Genomic DNA, 23298 nt, shown 5'->3' with positions numbered 1-23298 from the left:
GCAGTATAAGCTTGAATTCTTCCAGACCTCAGATTGGCGGGATGACGAGAAAGACTTTGCTGCCCAATACAGACAAGCTCTCGAAGCCCGAGTTAAGCACTACGAGGATAGTGTATATAGCTCTCTCTCACAGACTGGAGGTTTACAGACTGTGAAGCCTACGAGTGAGATTGATCTACTACTCGCTTGTGGTAGTCGGCCTACTGCCCCAGTCCCTGAGCTCACTCAGTATCTCGAGAGTAGTAAGTGGTCTTCTATTCTTAAACCAAACACTCTTTCTAAATTAAATACCTTAAACATCCACGGTATCAATGCCTCCGCGCGAATTCTGGAGAGATCATGAACACAGATTTCCAGTGCTCGCAGCTCTCGCTCGAGATTTCCTTTCCGTCCCAGCCACAGGCGCAGGCGTAGAGCGTCTCTTTAACTCCGCGCGTGATATCTGCCACTATCGCCGTGGCTCACTACAATCGAGTACTATTCAGGATCTAATGCTTCTTATGTGTGGGATTCGATTTGATCTAGAAGAGGAGCAGCTTGCTTTCGTTCGGGAGTACGCAACTGAGACTGAGATAGAATTCCAACAAGAAGAGATGGATGAGCGTACGCAGGAGGGCATTCTGGAGATTAGTGATAATGAAGAAGGCCCTGCGCAATATGATTCGAAGAGGCGAAGGAGTGTTAATGAGCCTGCCGAAGAGCCTGAGGGGGAGTCTGAGCCTGAGGAGCCTGATTTGCCTGAGCAAAACACACAGCGTGTTTCAGGAAGAGTTCGAAAGCGTTCAAGGTTATTAGATGGCTATGAGATATAGTTGATTTCTACAGTAATATCAAAATGCCCTCTTTTAACTGAATATCGTATATAACTAAGAGCAATCAATCATTCTTGTTACCAAGGCATTACAGCCAAGAGCACGCGTAAAGTACATAAATTATGAAAGTCACATGTACACTAGTTTTCGCCCTAAAATGGGTCGAATGGGCCAAATGGGCCGGCCCATGAATGGGCAGAAAATCGATTTTTCGGCCCATGGGCCCAAATGGGTCAACCCATTTGGGCCGGCCCATGGGTTCTGCCCAGGTCTAGTTAGCACTCATACCTCAGAAAGGCGCTCTCAGAGACCAAGGAAAGCTTCTCGTACTGAATAGCAAATTTAGCAAATTGCTATTTCCGTCTTTCGATAATGCGGTTATTAGTCAGCTAGAATTTCCTCTTTCATTGGTCAATCTTGATTTACATGCAAGTGAAGATTAAACCACGCAATTTAATATTTCTTTTCACCTTTCTTTCCCACTTGTTAATTCTTCGTTTCAGGGCCGATACGCGTAATACGCGCGTCTTCCAGTAGATACAGGTCTACCCCTAATACATGAGTAGCCTGAGCCAGGATGACATAAAAGTACTGGCAATACTTGAGCTCTAATATCGACAGACCTCAAAATATCGAAGAGTGTAGTAACTATTGTTCCGGTATATGACAGCAATTTTTTTCGAGTAGCTCAAGAAATACATTGAGAAAATGTAATGGAAGATCGAGATCAGATAACGCTTAACTTCCCCTCATAAACGCACATTCAGGAGTTTCCACATCGACCTCTTGCGTGACTACAATCCCGCTGTGAAAGCTTACCTGACCATGCTGCCCAGTAGTAAATGCAGTGGGTCGTCGGTTTAGGGGGGCCATCCTGTCACAGCAGCATTGACGGTTTGGAGACAATAGGGAAGGAAAAATACGCGTAAATATAGGATACAACGAGGGGAGACAGGAACAAATAATTCCCATGTTCATCTCCACGAAAGACCACTTTGCAAGCTCGGCATTGGCTATGGGTTCTAAAGATAGCTGTTAGTCTTGCATATGTAGATCGCTGGTGGTTCAGGAGATTCTGACTTGCTGAATCCGTGGCTTTCGTATCAGTAGCCACTATTCTAAGACGGACAATGCTCGTGATACAGGCACTACATCTTGTTAGACCATCTCTCTTTTTTTTTTGGGAATTTGCACATCACGTACAAGCTGCCAGCCGCAAAAATTAAAATAAGGCCAGCCTTCTTTTTCTGAGGAAGTTGCAAGTTGGATAAAACCGGAATGGGCATTATCAGAATGACCAAGTCTGTGACAATATTTATAGCCGCATTGAAAAACCACAAAAAGGTCTTAGAGATGCAGCTTCCCCGGACAGAAGGCACCCAGAATGCACTTATTGGGATGCAGGTCAAAATAGAGCTCAGTACACACCACAGTCCGTAAATGCCTATTACCGCTAGGGCGATGCGTGTCACGAGGATAAAGTGAGGGAGAGGGAAAACCCGCAAATATAAAAGCAGGATCGAGGCTTTGGTGAATGTGATCGACAGATTGTACAGCGGAATACTGAGCCATAGAAACTGGATGACAGTCCGATCAGCATCTAGTCAATCTGAGACACACGTGCATTCTTGCAATAGAAAATGCGGCAGAACAAACCAGCAACTGCATTTGAGCATAATGAGGATAAAGTGCTGCTTGTGACTTTCCAAGGCCGTAGTGCGCCTCTTATATGAGTACGTCAGTCATTGTGCACCGTAATCATGATTCCCACTAACCAAAAACCAGCATAGAAAATGCTGCTAATGCGAATGCCTATCACGAGTTTAGCAGGCTATACTGTCAGGACCACAACCTTCAGAAAGACAGACCAAAGATAATATGATCGCGTAGTCATCCCGGCCGGTGCTACGAACTAGCAAGCATCGTATACACAGGCGAGATATGACAAACAAGGTAGACAGCCCGGTAAAAACCGCAGCGATAATCACTGTACGGCCTGTCATTCAAAAATGGCGAGGCAGCTGAGCTTCAAGCAGAAACTTCGGGTATTCTGGCGTGTAATGAAGGAACTTCTCTCGCAGCTAAGGAGATACGGTACTCCAATTTTAAACTTAAAAGTATCACGAGAGACCGTGAGAAGGGGTTCCCAATAGAGTAGACCTCGGAGAGGTGGAGCCCGATCCCTTTACAGTACGGCTTCTGTGGTAACATGTCCTGGAGAATCTGGGACGCAGCGCGCTGACGTCACCACTATTTCTGACCCATAGGCGCGACAGGTCTAGCCAGGGTGAATTATAACGGTTTCTGCTGCGATTTTGGATGCTCTTGGGTCTGATAAATCTGTCAGACTTGTCTGAAATTGTATCGCGATATGACGAGGTCCAAGGCCCTGCAGACAAATGATCCCAAGTGTCTGACCGCTTGGCATTCATCAAAGGCTGCCAAGTTAGTGCGAATTTGAGAGCTACGTTTAACCGGTCTCATTATTTCAGGTCTCGTGAAATGAACCAGTGACATAGAATTGCCACCGATGTTGGATACATAGACTTGCTGAAGAGCCAAAAGTTTTGCACACCATGCTGGCGCCCCACTTGCCCCGCGCTTGCCATTCCCGTTTCTAGACCCGGCTAGTTATCAAGGTCAGCCAATGAGGTTCAATTGACCGCGGGTAATGGATTCAATAGTTAGGACCCTTCGGAACAGGCTTAGTCATTATCCACCTAATTTCCCTCGTTTTTGGATGGAGGAATGTTCATTGCGATTAGAAAACGGTAAATTGGCTATGGCGCGTACCATATTTTGCTTAGGCGCGATTCTGTGTGTACCTGCAGAGATTATCCATTTCCAAAGTAATACTTTTCAATCTCAGTCAATCTACGGTTGTTCGCGCGCGTAGTGGCACGAGTAGTACGCTGGCAAATACCATCGCGACGCTTGCGGCGCGAAGTCTCGGGCAGGTCCAATCGACACGCGGCTTTGTTCAAGATCTGAATTTCGTTGTTCGAAGGGCTTGTACAGAAAATAGATCTCGCCCCTGTCAACTGGCATAATTTTGAAAAGATCGAGCGCATTTTGATGGCATTATTGATGATCAAAGTTGGTATGTGTTGTGGAGTGGGTGCAATATTTGATGGGGTGCGCAACTCCACACGTGCGGCTCACTTACGGGTTACCTTATCCGTTATGTACTATGATCTTATAGTCGGAGAAATTGGCTTTGCGATTTTTCCTCCTAGTGTGCTACAAGTACTTAGCGAAGGGGACAATCTTAGCCCCGTACTTACCGAGCATCCGGATATCTGTTGCGGGCCAATCGAAAAGAACAGATCAATTCGGTGCCTACTGACGAAAGTATCGAAGCTAGGAGAGAAAAGAAGGAAGATCCAGGAACGTGGGAGAAGCGTTCCGATACACGCTCCGATTGCAGATGCGAAAACTTATCATCCCGATCCGGAAATGTTGGTTCCTCAGTCCAACTCCGCCAGATCTTGAAGTTCCAACTGTCTAATTCGTAACAATATCGATAAGATCACCTTTACCGGTTAAAGTGCTACAGGAAACCTAGCAATAAAGGGCTACCCAGAGATCTTAAGGAAATTGCCATTAGGGTCGGGGGTAATGACCAGGCATTTATCTGCCAGGAGTGTTACGCTCAGTTACGAAAGGAACAACCAATGTATTAGTATTAAGGAAGCAACTAAGCATGGGGAAGGAAAGAAGAAGAGATTGTGAGGGGAGACCTGTATCCAAGTGGGACACCTGCGGCAGCGAGCATCAAACCAGGCGTCAGGCATCTCCACGTGTGCTTTGTTCTTTGCCTGACTTGTAATCATCAACACAGATGGTTCTCGATCTCGGGTATCACTGAGGCTTGAATAAAATTTGGCATTGATGTTCCTTTAATTATAGTAAGCACACAATCCAGTGATAGGTTCAGGTGAAACGTACTCGTACACCACTGCAACTCTCGTCATAAAAGATCTCAAAACGGCTAGTAATGCCAGGGGAGACAATGCCAAAATCATCTCCGGGTTCCGTTGTATATTTGCGGTAAAGCGCAGCCAGAAACGTGGTCATTTCAGCCATGGCAAGACTAGTGAAAGTAAGTAACAAAACATTCACATCACCCACTGGAAGGTGTCTTACTGCATCCCAATGCACATCCGTCCGCCACTAGAGAAGGCCCAAAATAGCTTATTCATTCCCGCAGTGTCCTGAGATGGATCAAGCCAGCGGTCTGGATTGAATGTTAGAGGGTCCCTGAAAATGTTTCCATTCCGATGTAAAATATAGGGTGAGATTGAGACGACAGTACGGGCAGGAATGGGATAACCATCGATGGTTGTGTCTTTTGGTAGCGATCTTGGTTGTGACGCTGGAAGAGGCGCGAAGAGTCTCAGCGTTTCTTTGATAACTGCATCCACATATTCTAGCTTGCTGGCCACTTCTGCCCGTGGTATACCATCCGCATTAAGCTCGTCTTCTGATAGATTTCGGACTTCGTTGATGAGTCTCTGCTGGAATTTCTCATGCTTAGGGCGAGAAAGAGACCAAATTGCGAACATAAGAGTGTCACTTGTAGTGTCAATTCCCCCGTCGAGGTGATCTGCGCATTCAGATGCTATGTCCAGATCATCTAGGCCACCCTCTTTCTGAGTGGAATGATGCTTCCAGAGCTTCGAGATGAGAGAGGACTGCTTGGCCTTCTCTTTGGTCGAGAAATTTGAGAATATCCGGAAAGCTTTCATTGCATGCAGTTTGATATCAGTGTATGGTATTGGGCCCTGCAGTGGGTAGAACCGGCGAGCGACGCAGCCCATTAATCCGGTCCTCGAGTAAAGCCAGGTCGTGAATTTCGGGCGATGGACCGTAAACCATGTAAGTCTGCGACTGCCAGTGGCCATAATATCGCGAAGAAGTGCACGGTCTTTTTCCACGCCATCAAGACATGCGGTTTTGCCAGCATTGCCAAATACGAACTCTGTGATGTTGTCCAAAGAGAAGTAATGTAGTGTTGGGAAAATGTCGATAGATCGACCGTCTCGCTCTCTATCCAAAAGCTCTATGAACTTCCTGACCTTCGTTTCAATCGTGCGCGCCGTCTCCCCCTTCAGCATCGTAGACTTGGCATACGCATGTGCGAAGAGTTTTTTCCGGTCTCCATGCTGTTTTACCGAGCTAAACGAGAACATGTTCTGCCGCCCGTATGTCGAAAACATATTGTAGAATGTGGTCCTTTCGAAGCCGCTCCCGGCCCCATACACGCAATGCCGAAAGACTGTTAAATGATATCTCTTTTGGGCCCACAAGGACGACCGGCCCATATTCCTCATGAAGCGCATGAAGTTTGCGGGTACGCGTGCCCTTGTAATCTTCGAAGGCAAGTCGCCATTTCGTTAAGGCAAAGGCCTTCGGCCCTGGGATCCCAGCCAAAGGACTGAAGAACAGGGACTTGCAAATGTAATGGACCACGAAAGCGATACTGACCGCAAAAGCGGCCGCGATTGTCATAAACATCTTGATGTCAGTGTTGTGGCAGACGACTTTCATGAAAAAGATGTTTGTCGGCTGAGCGTAAATTATACTCAGCGTAGGTCGGTTATAACGAAGACGATTGATGCTTCCCCGCAGTTAGTTGCCATGCCATTAGGTAACCGCCTAGTTTTCCTTTTAACACCACAATAGCCAGCAGGCCCCAACCAATTCTACCACAGGATTTCTACCCCACTATTTGACCCCGATTTTCTGGCACAGCATGCGGGGCATCCGGAATTTTAGGTTTTGGTGGCCAAATGCGTAAGCCGAAGGTGGCAGCGTCCTCCCTACTTTCGGGAATTTGTATACTGAGACGTCGTTAATTGAGAAACCTCCTAAAATACTATTCAAATGCCAGGCTGATAAGAGAACCGATAGTCCCCCCTAAGGTCGAACAGACTCCGTAACTGGTAATGGTATTCGCTCGCAGTTCATCCGTGGATTGGTATGAGGCATTGTATACCTTCTTTGACCGTCTTCCTATGTTCAATGGAATCCGCTCATAAGTGACTGGGACGAAAATTGCCAGCAGGCCAACTACTCGTTATAAAAGTAATCTATGAGAGGGGCAAGTTAACCACATGTCCGCGCCTGAACTATGAATCCTTTTTTTCTGGCTTCACTCCCCATCTGGGACCTCTGCGGGGAGCAAGAGTTGCGGCTGCTCTCTGTTCCAATATTTGGATTCTTTACTTTGTGCAAATTTGTTTTGCGCACCCATCACTGTATTCGGTCGAATTGACTACATCAACGCCAGTGGAAAGAGAACATTGCGGCGACGAAACAGTGATTTCATGTTCAACAACTCAGATGGTGATACAAAGGGCGAAAAAGCTAGCGAAAAGCTGTTGCTTAAACGCCCGCTTCTAGGAACCAAAGAAGGTAGAGTAAGGGCCGACACTGCACGGATACGGTAAGTCCCTATTCTCATCGAAGCTCATCACACCAGCTGGTTCACAGAGCGAGCTGTTGCGCACGACTAGACTGAAAGACCCTCAAGTGATGGTATGTACTATTGCATGTATAATACACAATGCCGCTCACACACAGCTTCGGATATGCTTGGGGAACACTCCGGAATCGAGTGCTGCGGGGTTACACCTGGCTTTCGGGATGATCTTATGATTACACATCCAGGAAGGTGACTTTAAATGACCATTTGAATTTTATCGGGGCGCAGGCCGGAGATCTTCCTACGCGACTACCTCGAGACTGGAACGCAAATTCTCTCCCCGCTCTCCTGTAACTCCAGCAATATTCCTGTTTCTGTGCATGCTTACGTCCACTGGCCTTGTTTTACACGGAGTTTCCGATGCTATGGCCAACAATGCCTGTGATGAGTCCACCGCGGAGCTGCAGCCGATGTCGAAGCAGTTAGAGAGACGCAGCAAGAGGCCACGTTGTCACGTCGCGAAACAGGTAATCTCGGCTGTTTGCACAGAAAGACTCAACTGATGAGACTTTCGTTAGGCATGTGAGCTCCGTCGCGTGAAGAAGTCGCGCTGTGACGAACAATTTCCGTGCGTTATATGCCGGAATACTGGGGTTGATTGTGTGTACCGTAGTCGAAAGTCATCTCGGTGAGCAGGCAAAGGCTTTTGGAGCATGTAGTCCCTCAGTCTAACAGTCCCATCGACAATAGTTCCGAGGTATCATCGGACACGTTCCTTAGAATTCTGGAGCAATTTGAATCAAGACTTGACCATATCTCCGTAATGCTCCCGAATCATGTTCCTGGTCCGCAGGACTTTCTCGATACAATTCCCCAAGCGCTATCGCAGGGCATACTTCTGACCCCAGATGCAAACCTTCCTTTATCATACGGCAGCCCAAGGTTTGTGGGCAATTTATCTGAATTATCAATTCAAGTGTGATACAATTCAGTGTCCACCAAGTTATATCATGGAGCCCTGTCGTTGCAGTGCTTCCCCATCCTGTCCAGGCAATATTTGCAGAGCATGGGATGGGCTATGCAACCTCGCTTGAGACAAAAAGGTCGCGCCTTGTCGGTGCTGGCCGCCCTATGGTGGACAGAAGAGACCCAATACGATGTCCAACCTAAGTATTTCCATTATCAATGAGCTTTGCGATACCTACTTTGCGACATTTCAAATTACTCACCCAATATTGGATTGAAGCTTCTTCTTTCATCACACTTTACCGAAGGCTATTCACGGGAACTTTGGCCACGAAATCGAATGATGTGTTGTTCTTGCGATGATGGCATTGGGCTGTTGGGGCAAAAGGGCTCTCTCCGAGGCTGGCGTTGAGCATCATTCTGAGAATGAACGGTGCACTTCGGATCAGGCTGATGCAGCTCTGGAAGAAAACGTCCTCGGACTTCACTTCTTCAAAAATCCCAATATCGCACAGGCTGTTTACTTGATGATAACAGCATGCAGAGCTGCCAATGTTATCTTTTGGCTGGGTATCTCTCTCTGCCATTTGTTAGTGGAACGGACGGCAAGACTAACCATTTTTCCAGACTTTTTTACGCCCAAATGGTTCGACTTGTGGATTGGTGAACCATGACTGCCCGAGCAGCCACGTGGTGTCGTATGTTTTGGGAGAAGTAAGTTGGTCATCTCTGGGATGTGGCAAGGTGAAGTATGAACTGATGGACCTATAGTCCACATAGTCCCTGCAACTCGTGGGTTGCAGATATGCAGTCTCGCTTATTTTGGAACGCGGCAATGTTTGAAGCAATCCTGACCCAAGAATTAAGTCTCCCTAGCACCAAGCTACACACCCTTTGGGCAGGCTCCACTGCCCAAATTTGTCAAATTGGAGCAACATCCTTTTATCGTCATGGATGTTACAATGGATGATTAGAACCGGTCCTTCTTTCACTATCTTTTTCTGGCCCAGATTGCACATTATAGTCTCTTGACCAGAACAAAAAACAGCATCTTCTATTCATCGTTGATGAGGGCCTCCATGCCCGCCCCTCGACTTCATGATGTTCAGTTGTAGGATTCGGAGGTTGTTTTCTAACATTGCGAGGAGAGAGGGACGGTGGGTGTCGGGCACAGGGGGGTCCCCAGTCGGGTGTTCGCCGCTGCACTCCAGGCACCGTGCTCTGATTCCTGGTGGGCATCTTGCTCGTTCATGTGGGCCGCCGCAGTGCCCGCATCGGGGGGCTTTCTCTTTGCAGGACCAGGCCTGGTGACCGAACCGTTGGCATCGGAAGCATGTCTCACCGGACGGCCAGCTGCTGGCCTCTGGCTCCGATGACACGCCCGTCCAGCTCTGGGATGCTAGTACAGGCGAGCCGCGCCGTACCTTCGAGGGCCGTTCCGATTGGGTCCAGTCTGTGGCTTTCTCACCCGACGGCCAGCTGCTGGCCTCTGGCTCCGATGACGAGTCAGTCCGGCTCTGGGATGCCAGCACAGGCGAGCCGCGCCGTACCCTCGAGGGCCATTCTGATTGGGTTTGGTCTGAAGGAAATGTTGCGTTATCTATAGACAAGCAGTGGGTTTTCTTTCGGGGTAAGAGAGGACTGTGGCTTCCTCCAGACTTTCGCCCAGAATGTTTAGCGTTGAGAGCAGGTACTCTAGCTCTCGGTCATTTATCTGGAGGGGTTTCATTTATAAAGTCGCTTCTATGAAGTCTAAAGTTTACGATCTCTTGTATATTCTTATCTCTTTCCAAAGAAAGTTTCTGGGGAGAGTAAGGAATTTATACTTTCCTTTCTCTTAGCAGAGAAATCGAGACATTCCCACTGACTTCTGCAGTTGGTATGAATACATCTGTTTTCCACTTTCCTCCACGGTCGCTGAGTAGATTCTAGAAGGTTCTAGGGATCCTTACCGTGTCATAACTATGACTCATTTGTTAAAACAGGTGACAGGGATTGTTCAGAAAGTAACCAAAATTACATTAGTGTGGGTGTACTTGTCCTACGTACGCTTAGCATTATCTACCGCGGGTGACTCCATCCTTTAGAAGTTGTCCAACTGACTGCGAGACATGGACCAGAGGAATTCCGGTTTGACTAATCAGAATGCAGGAAGCGGAGATAGATTTACAGGCAGGGGTTGTGTGGGGGAAGGCTATGTTGGACCTGGAGCAGACTTGGTTGAGACAGTACTAAAATTAGATTAGAGTGGAGCCACGGCTACATATTACGTTAGGGTTCGGAAAACAATGTGAGAGTAAATGGGGAAATCTTATTTCGAATACTTTATCGACGCCGTCTTTACGGAGTCAAAGAAAGTGGTACATTCTTTATCGGCGAGCCGGTGATGACTCAGAAATATATTCTTCCTCGGCCAGATGACGAGGAGTCAAACAGACGAAGGCAGATGAGGCGAAGGGAGAAGGAGCGGCGGTGACAGTAAAGATTTGAGAGAGCCGGGGAGATGTCAGTGCCAGAGTGGTTCTTCTGGTGCAGGGGATCCAACTCGCGGAACTGGCCCTTCTCGTGGAACTGATTCCACTTGGAGTGGTCGTAACTGAGGCAGCTTTCCACTTCAGCGGTAGTTCTACTGGCAGAGGTTTAGCCAGGTTAGAACATTGTCTGAATGGGCAGAAGAATGAATGCGACTGGGGCAAATGGACAGCAGCTCTTCAGGCTCAATGAGAGACCGCTCGTTCGATGTAATGCTGCCGCAAGGGGGAGACAGTCAAACGTCCAAATCTTGAATAGTCAGGCAGGCGTGCCGAAAATGGCCTCTAGCACTCTCCTTCTTGCTCCGAACTTGGTAGTACACTAGTTAAGAAAGCAGTCAAATCCTTGGTCCGGATCTTCTGCCAAGTAGCTCCAGTTACGCGCGCACCTAATGAAGCCCTTGGGCTCGGCGAAAAACTCCTCAATCGAGTTTGGTCCGGTGAATAAGGAGCTAGATAAACCAACTTGACTCCGGCATGGGTACACATTTGCAAAATCCGTTCGGAGTGGTAGAATGACGCATTGTCCATGACCAGGACAGACTTTGGCTCCGGCCATCTTCCGCGGTGCCGAAGAAGCTGTCCGATGAAGTCTTCGAACACAGCGGCATCCGTCGAGCCGCGAAAGTCTCGAGAACACAATACCATCTTGGGCATAAGCAGGCAATATTTGATACCGCTCGTCGTGGTGGAACTGTGGCACTTGTACGGGGGGCTACACCGAGTGGCGACCAGCGTGTTCGTCTAAATCCGATCCGCTTATCGCATGCAGATTCATCAACGTAGACCAGGTGGTACGACTCAAATTCCGAGAGATTGCGGAGATAAAACTCTCGTAATTCTGCAGGGTCCTTACCTAGAAACCGGGCTTACTAACGCAATTGCGAACTGGACACTGCTGGCTATCAACATACGCGAAGGCCTTTCGGTTCCACGATGATGATCTATGTGCCTGTGGCGAACGAGAGAGTGTAACCCATGTTCTGCTGGACTGTCCGGAGCTGAGAGAACTACGGCGAGAGCTCTGAGGGAAGGTCGGTGAGGCGTTTAACAGCATGTCAACCTTGCTGGGGGGACTTGGCGAAGACGGAAGGGGTAAGATCAACAGTGGTTCAAGGGCTAAGACAGTGGAGGCTGTCTTGGACTTCGCCGAAGCATCACATCTGTTTCAAAGCCGAACACCATGAAGGCAGCATGAAAAGAAAACGGCCGTTGAGCCTGAGCGCCTTCATAAAAGCGGCGGCAGCCGAGACAAGAAAGCCCCACCTGACAGACATTATCCTGTCTATATAGGTGCATATTGTGATTAATCTGAACGATGGGTCCAGAGGACTGCGCCACGTCTGCAAAACCGGCCGGGGAACATCAATGCTAGGTAACATTATGTCGAAAGGGCCATCACGGGAGTGGGCTATGAAAGGGTGGTATTTTGAATTATGTTTCGCCATAGAGTACAGATAGAACCGGTTTATCACTGGGAGCAAAGCTGGATGGTTGCCGGAATACCAATGGAAGAAGCTGCAGTGGCTGCGGGGTACGCTTCCGAATCAGGGCCTGAAGAGAGGAAGGACATAACAAATTAAGATTTGTTCCTAATTCCTAGCCACTCGTTTCCTGTTCGCATTCACGGACCCTTGTCGCCGCTTGGATTCGAAATTGTATTGCTAGCGTTGGGCTGTTCAAGTGGCGCTGTGCAGTTGTAGGAGTCAACCATAAGTTCTGATGGCGTGAATATGCACCGATGACGACATTGTGGCCTGGCCACCCTAGGTGGATATTGTAGCGGACCCGGAAGAATGATAATGTCGCCGTTTACTGTTGATGGTCGAGTTGGTGTAGTGTGCAAGATAACGCTCTCTCTGTCTGTGCGAATTTGTTAGCATACAGTTCTCCTTGCATAAATTAGACAACTCACCTGAGTCCTGCTCCAGGAACCAACAAGGTGCGATGTTACCCGAGATATGCAAATAAGAACCAATCCATTTCAGAAGCTGCGGTTGATGGAACATAGCCGAACGGCTTGTAATCATAGAACATTGCTCTACTGATAGGCGCAGATAGTTCAATATACCACCAGCGCTCAGAAGGATAATCGACGTGGGTATTGCAACTGGTCAGATTCAGGGAAGTCACATGTATCGTGCGTATGCGAAGGGAATGCGCCAACTTAGGCGTCTCAAAAGGGATGAATTGTTGAAGACCGGGGTTGGGAATAACCCCTGAATGGAAGAGTACTTTATATCCTCCACGAATACGACTATCTGTCGTACAAAAAAAGCAATATAAACCAGTCAGCTAATAGAACACCAGAAAGTATCCAGTCATAGCAGTGTTATACATGCATTAGCGGTAAACAAGGCTGAGTGAACAAATTGCTCCTCTGATGTAACCCCTATGATTGGTACAATTCAGGCTATTGCTCGACCTTCGATACAAAGTGCGCTTCTGCAGTAAATCAAAATTTATTTTTGAAAATGTCCATTGCTACTCTTGAACAGGCACATATTTGTTATTCAGATGTCCCTGGAGCACTTGGAGGCATTTCCGAATATTCGGAAAGGAAACATTTTCGTCTAGGGTCAAGAAGTCCGCGCCGTTTTTGACGAAGACTGTAGTAGGCTGTTGCGATATGAGGCTGGTGTAGATCAGGAACGAAGCCGCACCATCTGAAATATTTCCCGAGGTGTCTATACAAAGAGTCAAGTTGATTTCCAATCAACAATCAACTTGATCTTATCGTTGTATATATAGCCCCGGTTATTCTCCCGTCGATAAAAAGAATTAATCAATTTCCTCTGAACTACAACACAGGCAATTCTTTGTTGATACAGGCACTGTGGAGCATAGTGTGCCTTCTGATGTCGACTTGGTAGAACTGGACGGTTGTGAACTGTTGCTTAGCTTTGTGATTCGCCTTGTTCTTACCGTTTAATGGGGAAAAGAAGGTTACCATGATGGTCTCGGTCGAATGCCTGACTTTCCGCTCATACTCCTCGTCCCTGGAGGACATTTATGGTCAAGCCTAACTGTTTCGTCCCACAGAAAGGCAATCGACATACGTCATGAGCTCAGCGACGAAGCCATTCGCCATGTTGATAGGCGCGGAAGTGAAAGTGCGGTTGAGTTTGGGAGAGGTTGCCGTTGTATGGCGCGCAATGAGTTCCAGGTGGCGCAGCGCTAGCTGCGTGAGCGGTTGCGATAAAGATGAGCAAATTGCGGGGCCCGAAGAATGTGACCAGTTGAGGTACAGTATTTAGGCTCCTTTAGCGACCAATTAGATTGTTACTCCTATCGTATAGAAATGCCGCGTCTCAAACTTCAACTAGCCGAAATCAACCAACTGGAATGAGAGTGGCTGCCCGAATGGATTATCTGAGTGGCTAACCTTTCGTCCGGACGGAATGCTAGATAAACCTAATGTAAACCTACAGATTGTGAGGCGAAGCTTACTTTCCAGCCATGACATCATTACTCCCAGACTAATTGGGCGGTTGACACCCTTCCTGCCTTGACGTGCCAGCTGGAATAACCAGTCATCACCGCACCAGACTCTCCCTGTCGCCTGAGTTTACCCAGAACAATCCCCCGCTTAACAAAATAATAGGGGAAAATGATCCGAAACCATTCTTTTCCCCAAATGTACGCCCAGTGAATGCTATCGTACACGTCGCACTCCCCATCGTCATGTCCTCTTCGCACATCATGCTCAACGCTGACCGTCGGTCGCCTAATCTTGATGCCTGGATCCTGGGAAGCGGGATCTCCTCGCTCGCCTCCGCGGTGAAATTGCTCCAAGAGGCGCATGTGCCGCCAGAGCGCATCCATATTCTTGAGTCACAAGGTCTAGTGGGTGGTGGAACGGTCAGTGCTGGTGATCCAGTGAATGGCTATCATTACCTTGCGGGAGGCATGCCGTTATTTAACAGTGTCGGCATAGAGGATCTACTTTCCAGGATCCCTTCAACACCGCGTTCTAGTAAGACGGTACTAGACGACATGAAGGAAGATAATGAAAAGAATGTCCCCAAAGAAGTGCCTCGTACGAGGTTCCTCATCCGGAGGCCGTCTGGATTGCGACTCATCGACGCGAATCGAGCTAGACTAGGTCTACGAGATCGCATCAGCGTGTACATGCTGGCCTCTAAGTCTGAAAGGTCACTAGGGCGATCACGCATTTGCGACCACTTTCGCGACAGATTCTTTAAGACCACTTATTGGCTTACGATGGCTTCGACGTGCGCTACCTCGGTTAATATTTCCCAGGGAGTTATACTAATATCATAGCTAGATTCGGCTTCCAGTCATGGCACAGCGCTGCCGAATTCCGCCGTCATATACACCGCTTTATGCATAATGTTGACCACTTAAACTATTCTCGCCCTCTCGAAAACGGACGGCATAACCTTCATGAGGCCATCATCGCCCCGATTACCGATTTCCTGCGATTTAAAGGTGTCGACTTTCGCTTCCACACTACTATCACCGATATTATTACTGAACCTGCGGACGAACATAACCGTATAACTGCTATCCGTGTGAAGGAAAATAAGACAGACACTACGATTACTCTTAGTCCTGACGACATCATCATCGTCTCATTAGGGTCTGTCATGTCCGGTGCAACAACAGGCACAAACTCGACGGCCCCCTCCATCGAACCCATGGAAATTGAGAAAGACCTGGATGGGAACTGGCTCCTATGGCTAGAACTCTCGAGCAAACACCAAAAATTTGGCAACCCTTATAACTTCTGCACACGGATGCACGAATCCCGTCTCGAATCGTTCACCGTTACACTCAAAACACCTGAATTCTTCGACCGACTTGTCGAGGTAATAGGATATACGGCTGGAAGTGCTACCTTTGTTACCCTGAAAGACAGCAATTGGCAACTAAACTTGACCATCCCGCAACAGCCGTTCTTTCCTGGCCAACCGTCCGACGTGCAAGTGTTCTGGGGCTATGCATTGTTCCCAGAACGTAAGGGCGACTTTGTCGATAAACAGATGATCAATTGCTCTGGCGAAGAAATTGCGACAGAACTCTTCCAACACCTGCAGTTTCCCAGTGTAGGGAAGATACTCCAAAAGATTATTACCATTCCCTGCATCGCCCCACGCATGACAGCTGCCCTACTACCCCGGGCATATGGAGATCGACCAAGAGTGATTCCCGATGGAACGGAGAATTTAGCTCTAGTCGGACAATTTGTAGATGTCGAGGGCGAAGCCGTTTTCACAATGGACTATAGCGTGCGAAGCGCACAGATGGCGGTTAATCATTTGATGGGATTGGGTCAGGACACAACGAAGTCGGGAGGTTCCGGGTATTAGTTAAGCAGGATCAAGTAGAAATTAACCTGAACTGATTCGATTGATTTTATGTTCCTCTAGTTTGTTAGTGCTGGCTAGGACGCTTAACTCGAGACCCACGCCATACGTCATGGACTCATGGGTGGTTACTTTGACGCTGTGAAATACGTAGCTATAAGGCTTACTCGGGTTTAATTCATTTAGTATTATATGTCGGAGCAGGCGATATTGGTATCGGCTAGTGTGGGATGGATCGAATCGGATTGGACTGCTGATAATGACAGGTGTAAGACGCTGTTGAAGCGTAGTGTAGATCTAAGGGGTTCGGTTTGTGTTACGACACCGGTGTTCCGGATGTACCCCGGCTACCATAGAAAATACAAAGGAAAACAGGTACTCGCTTAATAACCTTGTCTCAGCGATAATATAACCCCTTTTGTTTTGACAGCATTTATTAATGCCGATTGAGATTTTCCAATTTCCAGATTTATACCAATGACGAAGAAATTCTATCCGGATAATTTCAAATCCTTTGAAAATCTTCGAAATCCTTTGGCCGGATACTGTAACTGGAACGAATGGCCCCGATGTCCCCAATTCCCTCTTCTCTTGGCAGTATCGAGTGCGGCTGCAGGCTGTCACTTCAATGTGAATCGATAGGTGTGAGAAAGACCGCTTATATTCGCCTTCAATTTATCGAAATATTGTGCTGACTTGACCAATGAAATCGACCAGACAACCAGCTCACGTTGTTCCAAGATAAGTGTGCCACTGTGAGCTTTAAGTGAGCTATATTGAACGGTCACGTAGTTTGTTCGCTAAGATAGTGCCAAAGTCTTGCTACATTGACAAGGGACAGGAGTTTGGGGTCCATGACGGCACATCCATCTAGGGCTCAGAGAATATGTTCAAAGTCTGCGTTATGTCTTAGCATCTCAAGAGGTAGATAAGACCTTTCTGTGTCTTGTCTGTCTTCTTTTTCGAGGCCGCAATCATCTTAATTCTCAAAACCTGTGAACAACGACATACTTCTTCAATCAGTAATAGCCGTCTGGTCGGCAATCATACCTGTGATCACCTACCTATCAAGGTGAAGTTCAATCTCGGGGTTGGATTCGTTTCCTTTGCCACTGGAATCTTTGCGGGCATGGGTAAGTTCTGTTCATCTGCATCCTAATTTCTTAAGCAATTTCCGACTAACGTGACATGAAAAATACCTGGGGACTACACATGCTGGAACAACTCTAGAAAAACAATGACATCGCGTTTCTAAGCTTTTGCTAAAAGTCGAAGAGGGTTTTCGCCTGAGAAGTCACAGTGTCTGAGATTATCTGCTTGACAAACCAGAATTATTCAAGGAAAGTGAAGATAACCTGATTCGCTTCTTTTTAATGTAGTCAATATTGTTTCTGGTAGAAACGGCATGTCTTTTTTGGACAACACTTTTCTCTAATTGCCGACGACGCCTTCGATAGTGCTCGGGACCAAGTATGGGCTCTTCATGTTCATGGGGCCAGACCCATCTGGAAGAGGCATGGCTTTGGGAAAGAAAACGCCGATCGGAAAAAAGAAGAGAGGAAGGATATGAGAAGTATAGTTCAAAAAAAGGGAAAGAAAAAGCCAAGACGAAGAATTCGAAAGGATCTGTTAGGCACAATGAAGACAAGTACAGTAGACCCTGAGCTACGAGCTGATGAAGGGGGGAAGAGTCCCTTTTAAATAGGAGAAAATGGTTCAATAGTTCTGTTTGACTGTCTATTTTTGCATCGAGCGGCTATAAGCGGACAAAGAACGGTATGGCTTCGACGTTACCCTGATCTGAGCCCGAAGCTTTCGGGACAATCCCTGAGCTGATCCCTAAGCAACCTGAGGGACTCCCGGAGTTCTCAGAGAGCGCTCCGGGAGCATACTTCGGGAGCTCAATGTTCAAGCGGGCTGTCTGCGGTCACGGGACTTCGGTGAGTAATCATTTGGTAAATAGGACGCTTAAAATGGCGTCAAACGTAGCCTTTTTCGGCGTCCGATTTACCGTCAGCTAGCTTTGTGGTGTACTATATTCGGCGCTGATTGGGTCAGTGATGCACATAATAAGGGCAAGGGCAATACTAGGATCAATATCTTATCCATCGACAAGCCAAACTGGGTGGCTTCCAATTGCAGTATGCGTCTAGATGTGCGCGTTGGTAAGCGCCGCTGGGCTGTACAGGGCGACAAAGCTCCTTGGGCAATTAGAGAAACCGACTGGGATCAACGTCCGCGGGCTCGGTCAAGGCGAGATGCATGGCCCTCGCTTGGGCATACAGTGCGAACGAATGATAGACGGGTTTCAACTTCACTCGGTCGAGGGTACACTGTACCATCGAGGAGTTAATCAGATTGATCATCAAATCAGAATAGACAAACACCAAAACACCTGCACCCAGAACAGGGAAAAGGTGCCTAGGGGTATTCAACTAAATCACAAAGTCCAAAAGCCTCAATATATGGCTCAAAAATAACACCAGGCTATGCCAACATCGCTATGCAGTCCAAATAGAATCAATCAAATCAAAAACGCCAAAACAGATGTAATGATCAAATGCAATACTCAAGGCCGAGTAGCTCATCAACCGGCTCAGGCTCACGTCGTGAGATGCATCCCGGTCGGTGATGGCATCGCTTGAGGCGATGCGTGGGTTGGGCCTCTGTGGCACGGTACCATCCTGCGTAAGGTGGCTATGTACTACACCCGATTCAGAAAGAAACTTCGTCGGATGTAGTAAGTCTTCGAACCCTGGTGGACAGTGTCCACGCTGGGCGCCAAACGACATCGTGAAGCAAATGCTTCATTCGGCAGTGTAAGGCGAATCCAGAGGTAGGAAGTAAGATCAACCAAACTTGACAACATCAAGATCAGTCTGTGCGTGGAATTGATCAGTTGATCATTCCGACGAGCTTGTGCTTCCAGATGAAGAGGCATCTTCATGGAAGACTTGTTCCGGAGCCTTGAAAGCCACCGAGACCCTGGCGGCCTCGGAAGACGATAGTGGCTGGGTTGGCACGGTGTTCGGAATAGTAGGTACATCCTGAGCCGTGGCGCCAGGGACACTCGTCTTGCCAACGGGGTGGCTAGCTTTTGACTCGGTCGGCGACATGTTCGCCTTTTCAGATCCGCTGGGCTTCATCTTCAGCCGGCCCTGCTCGAGGGCACGAAGTACATTGCCAATATCATGCGGATCGATGGATCGGAGTTTGCTCATAGCATCTTCCGAAACATCAGAGAACGGGTTCCATCCCAGCTTGTCCATTTCCTCACCGGAAGTGGATGACTTTGAAGCAATCGAGGGTCCCGTAATGAGCCGGTGGAGGAATGTGTCCGACACACTAGGTCGACGGGGCATCTTCACCGGTTTGGATTTGGTGCTGGTGCTGGTAGAGACGACATCCTCTTGTTGCCTCTTCGGCGGACGAGCGATGGGAGCTTGGCCGTGAGGACCATCTCCCACTTCATTGCGAATTTTATAGTACACTAGGCCTAGAGTGGCAGCCAGTGCTTGGTGTGCGGCCTCCGGGAAGCGACGAACAGCTTCCTCACGAGTCATATTGTTGGACCCATCACTTGAGCTGCTGGAATCGCTATCATCGGCGAAGAGTTCAGTGGGATTCATGTGGCACCAATCCTGGTAACCACCCAGTTGGTAAAATTCGGCCAGTTCAACCAAACGATGAACTGATCATTCCGAAGTTAGAATGTGAGGATAACGTATTTATCTCTTTCAAAAGCTTACCTCGACTGCGTTTCTTCAGGCACCAGAACCTCCACACAGTACGCGGGAAGTATTTGGGCCATTCGAGGGCACCGTCATCAAGAATAACGGGAACAGGGTTGATGGGAGCATGTGTCGTATGGGCCAGAGAGTTGAACCGGACCCGCTCCGAATGCCTCATCCGTGACTCCATGGCATCCATGCGCATAGTGAAATTCATATCCATTGCGTGCAACTGGCGAGTGATTTTGTGCTCCAAAGTGATGAGATCCGTCCGAAGCTGGTTCGTGGCGGATTGGAGCTTGCTGATATCAATTCGCGCAGCACAAACATCCGATCGCATCTGCTCAGCATCCGTCTGAAGCTGGTCCACGCTCTTCTGCAAACGATCGACATCTCCTCGCAGAAACACGGTCTCAGTACCCGCTTGGCCGATACTGGACTTCAACTGGAAGATACTCGTCTTAATTTGTTCAACATCGGAGCGAAGGGCAACAACATTCAGATCGATACGGTGAGAGATGGCACGGTGATTCTCGAATTCGCGGCGTATGTGTTCGTCCTCGCGGTTGCGGCGGTCAACGTAGCCGTCCTTGGTCAGGACGTTGGACCGCAGCTCGAGCACCCGCGAGTCCAACTGGTTCATACGGTCATGGAGGTGGGTGAGGGATAGTTCGGAGCCGGGCGGTGTGGTCTCGCGTCGAACAGACAGGCGAGGGCTGGACATGGAGAGAGAGGTGCTGGAGGTACAGGAGAGACTCCTTTCCAGAGTCGTCATGGAAGACATGTCGTGATCGGCAGAATGTGGTCGTCTATATCAACATCGTATAGTGGGTTCGAGTATAATGGGGTGTCGCGAGAGCGCTCTAGGCGATGAAGTTGTCCATTTTGCCGTGACAATGTGTGGTGGGTGGGCGATTCTGGGGGGCGAGCAGTAGAAAAGGGCGGGCGACAAAGAAGGGGGTCGCACAGCCTTACTCACCGGTCAGACGGTCGGGTCGCATTGCCAGGTCGACACATCCTTACTCACCCCTGACTGGCCCTCCCCAGGCCTTGGTCATTGTGAGTGGCTACACTACCATTTGAGTCATCTTCAGACAATATTCTACGCAAATTTTTTAGTTTTAATCGATCCATCTGAAGCGAGAAAACCAGAATCAAGATAAAATACCAGCTGTGACAGCAATGTTACAGCAGTGGTCTTCTGTTCCCGAGCTGCACAGCAGACGCTTGGCGTGCAGCAGTGCGACGCATGATTCCAAATAGCCACTCGCCGCCAATCATGGCCAGTAGAGCCGGCCGCAGTGGGGCGCCTCACCAGGCAAGGGGGCCGCTGACTGGTGACTACCGCCCGTCGCCACCGCATGCGCACACACCAGGAAACTCTGCGTGAGGAGGACCCGGCGCATCCGGCGCAATGATGACACCGCGGTATCCGTATTACCAGATGTGAGTTCGCTCACCAGTCAACGCCAAAAATAGACCGTTGACCATCCAAGATCCAAGATCGGACGAACACAATGAGCATAACCTCGATCAGATCGAGTGAATTGTCGGATGCCATTCCGGCTAGTGGTGTCCAGCTCGAGTCTAGATTGACAGCTTTGCAAAGGGCCATTATAATGCGACGACAGATTCGGAGTCACCCAACCTGGACATGCATACCCGATTAGGAAATCGTGATGCCCTAACTCGACATCGCGACTTCCTCGCCAAGCACCCTCAATCTGCCGTGACTGCTGTGACTGCCGTGGCGGTCACCTGGACAGAGAATGAGTCGATCTTGCACCTGTTATTTTGCGATTTCACTCGTTCACGGTTCACGTTGTGCCGCGTTTTCTGCCCCAACTGACCACCATGAGGCCAACCATGCTATGGTCGGGCATCCTGTCATTCGCCTCACTCTTGTCCAACTCGACCAATCCGAGCTCTCAGGTCAACGCGACTGCCCGCTCTCCCTCCAAGAAATCGCTCTTTGATTGCGACTGCTTCACCGTCTCCGGTCCCGACCCAGGCTACTATCAACACTACAAGCTCTGGGACTTTCGGTCGGTCCATCTCAAGAAACCCATCGAACCAGAGCTGCCAAATCCGGATTATGACGATGACGATGACGATGATGAGTGGGAAGATGACGACGAAGACGATGGTCAAGATGAAGCTTCGCAGCCTGTGTTGGGACCCAACGCCATGTGGTTCTTCGAAACCACCTTCGACAAAGATTGGATGAGCCAGCAGTGGGCACGTTCACGTACCCCCAATTCTCCGGTGGACATGGTTAACTCGAAGCGGAACGTTTTCTTCACGAGAAACTACGAGGTCGAGGACCCTCATGCAACATATCTTGCTCTCAGAACCACCCGACATGAGAACTATACCTCCACAGCGGAAATCGAGACCCGAATCCGTAATGTCTACCGTTGTTCCCTGCGTGTACGCCTTCGCATCCTTCCAGCCGGGATGGCAGTTGCGACTCCATCGAGCGTGGTGAAGGAATGGCCACCGCGAGAACCACAGCAACACGCTATCCCGGCCCTAAACTTCCTACCAACTGGTCCCAAAACTAATGCCACATCCCTCACCGACGGCAAACCCCATTCCGGTGCATGCGTTGGTATATTCACGTACCATTCTCGAAACTGCGAATCAGACATTGAAATCCTGACGAGCGATCCGTCTCATCGAGTGCGATACGCGAACCAGCCAGATTACGACCCCGTCACGGACGAAATGATCCCCGGGGCAAGCACAATCGCAGACTTACCAGTCCCCTGGACAGACTGGTACACTCATCGATTGGACTGGCTTTCGGATATATCGCAGTGGTGGGTGGACGACAAGATCCAAGAGACAAAGAGATACCAGGTGCCTAATCTCCAGAGCAGACTGGTGATCAACCTTTGGAGCGATGGCGGCGTATGGACAGGTGACATGAAGCTTGGTGATAGCATTTTCCTGGGTATCGAGTATATCGAACTCGCTTATAACCGATCTTCGGATGGATCCAACGAAGTCAACATCCCTCCCTCACAACGACATGGTGGACATCAACGACCCAATGTCAATGCACCTGCCGCAGATATCGCGGATATGTTCGAGGAGTCATGGGAGCCAGACACGGACAGGGTTACGAAGGCTATGAAAAAGAATAAGAAGAAAAAGGGACAGCGGAAATGTAAGAAGGGTCGCAAAGGCGACAAGTGCAGAAAGAGAAAGAATAAGCCCAAGAAGCCACACAAGGACCCGAGTCAAAGTCCGCATGAACCGTCTTGTCAGAGGGCTTGCTATATTGATGGCGAGAACTTCCGAGATGAGGTCTTGGGCTGATGCGTCTATCTTTATTCTATCTTGTTCCCTGTTCGGGGTGCTTTGGTGGTGTTGCTTTATTTTTATAAAAGCAGATGAGCTTTGAGCGTCTTGGAATCCAAAATTGATATTGACTCGGTTTACCGTAGGTACTCGTACAGTACTTCCCACTCTTCACTCACCAAACAGTACACGCTC

At 48.7% G+C, this 23298-nt stretch overlaps 5 protein-coding genes across 5 annotated transcripts; 2 read left to right on the top strand and 3 right to left on the bottom strand.

The window, feature by feature from the left end:
• Window positions 1-1550: 1550 nt before the first annotated feature.
• On the bottom strand, window positions 1551-2098 carry N7532_005253 (uncharacterized protein; the record flags this gene model as incomplete). Its single annotated transcript, XM_056617747.1, has 3 exons — window positions 1551-1834; window positions 1893-1960; window positions 2016-2098. The coding sequence occupies 3 exons, from the start codon at window positions 2096-2098 to the stop codon at window positions 1551-1553; spliced, it is 435 nt and encodes a 144-aa protein (XP_056473906.1).
• A 2647-nt stretch (window positions 2099-4745) lies between these two features.
• Window positions 4746-6362, bottom strand: N7532_005252 (uncharacterized protein; the record flags this gene model as incomplete). Its single annotated transcript, XM_056617746.1, has 3 exons — window positions 4746-4905; window positions 4959-6090; window positions 6170-6362. The coding sequence occupies 3 exons, from the start codon at window positions 6360-6362 to the stop codon at window positions 4746-4748; spliced, it is 1485 nt and encodes a 494-aa protein (XP_056473905.1).
• An 8058-nt stretch (window positions 6363-14420) lies between these two features.
• N7532_005251 (oleate hydratase) lies at window positions 14421-16069 on the top strand (the record flags this gene model as incomplete). Its single annotated transcript, XM_056617745.1, has 2 exons — window positions 14421-14971; window positions 15025-16069. The coding sequence occupies 2 exons, from the start codon at window positions 14421-14423 to the stop codon at window positions 16067-16069; spliced, it is 1596 nt and encodes a 531-aa protein (XP_056473904.1).
• Window positions 16070-18969: 2900 nt separating this feature from the next.
• Window positions 18970-20581, bottom strand: N7532_005250 (uncharacterized protein; the record flags this gene model as incomplete). Its single annotated transcript, XM_056617744.1, has 2 exons — window positions 18970-19757; window positions 19816-20581. The coding sequence occupies 2 exons, from the start codon at window positions 20579-20581 to the stop codon at window positions 18970-18972; spliced, it is 1554 nt and encodes a 517-aa protein (XP_056473903.1).
• Window positions 20582-21651: 1070 nt separating this feature from the next.
• Window positions 21652-23121, top strand: N7532_005249 (glycoside hydrolase family 16 protein; the record flags this gene model as incomplete). Its single annotated transcript, XM_056617743.1, has 1 exon — window positions 21652-23121. The coding sequence occupies one exon, from the start codon at window positions 21652-21654 to the stop codon at window positions 23119-23121; it is 1470 nt and encodes a 489-aa protein (XP_056473902.1).
• Window positions 23122-23298: the final 177 nt, after the last annotated feature.

The sequence above is a fragment of the Penicillium argentinense genome (assembly GCF_028826775.1).
Source record: "Penicillium argentinense strain IBT 30761 chromosome Unknown utg000005l_segment0_segment0, whole genome shotgun sequence".
NCBI lineage: Eukaryota > Fungi > Ascomycota > Eurotiomycetes > Eurotiales > Aspergillaceae > Penicillium > Penicillium argentinense.
This window is presented reverse-complemented; position numbering and strand designations above follow the sequence as displayed.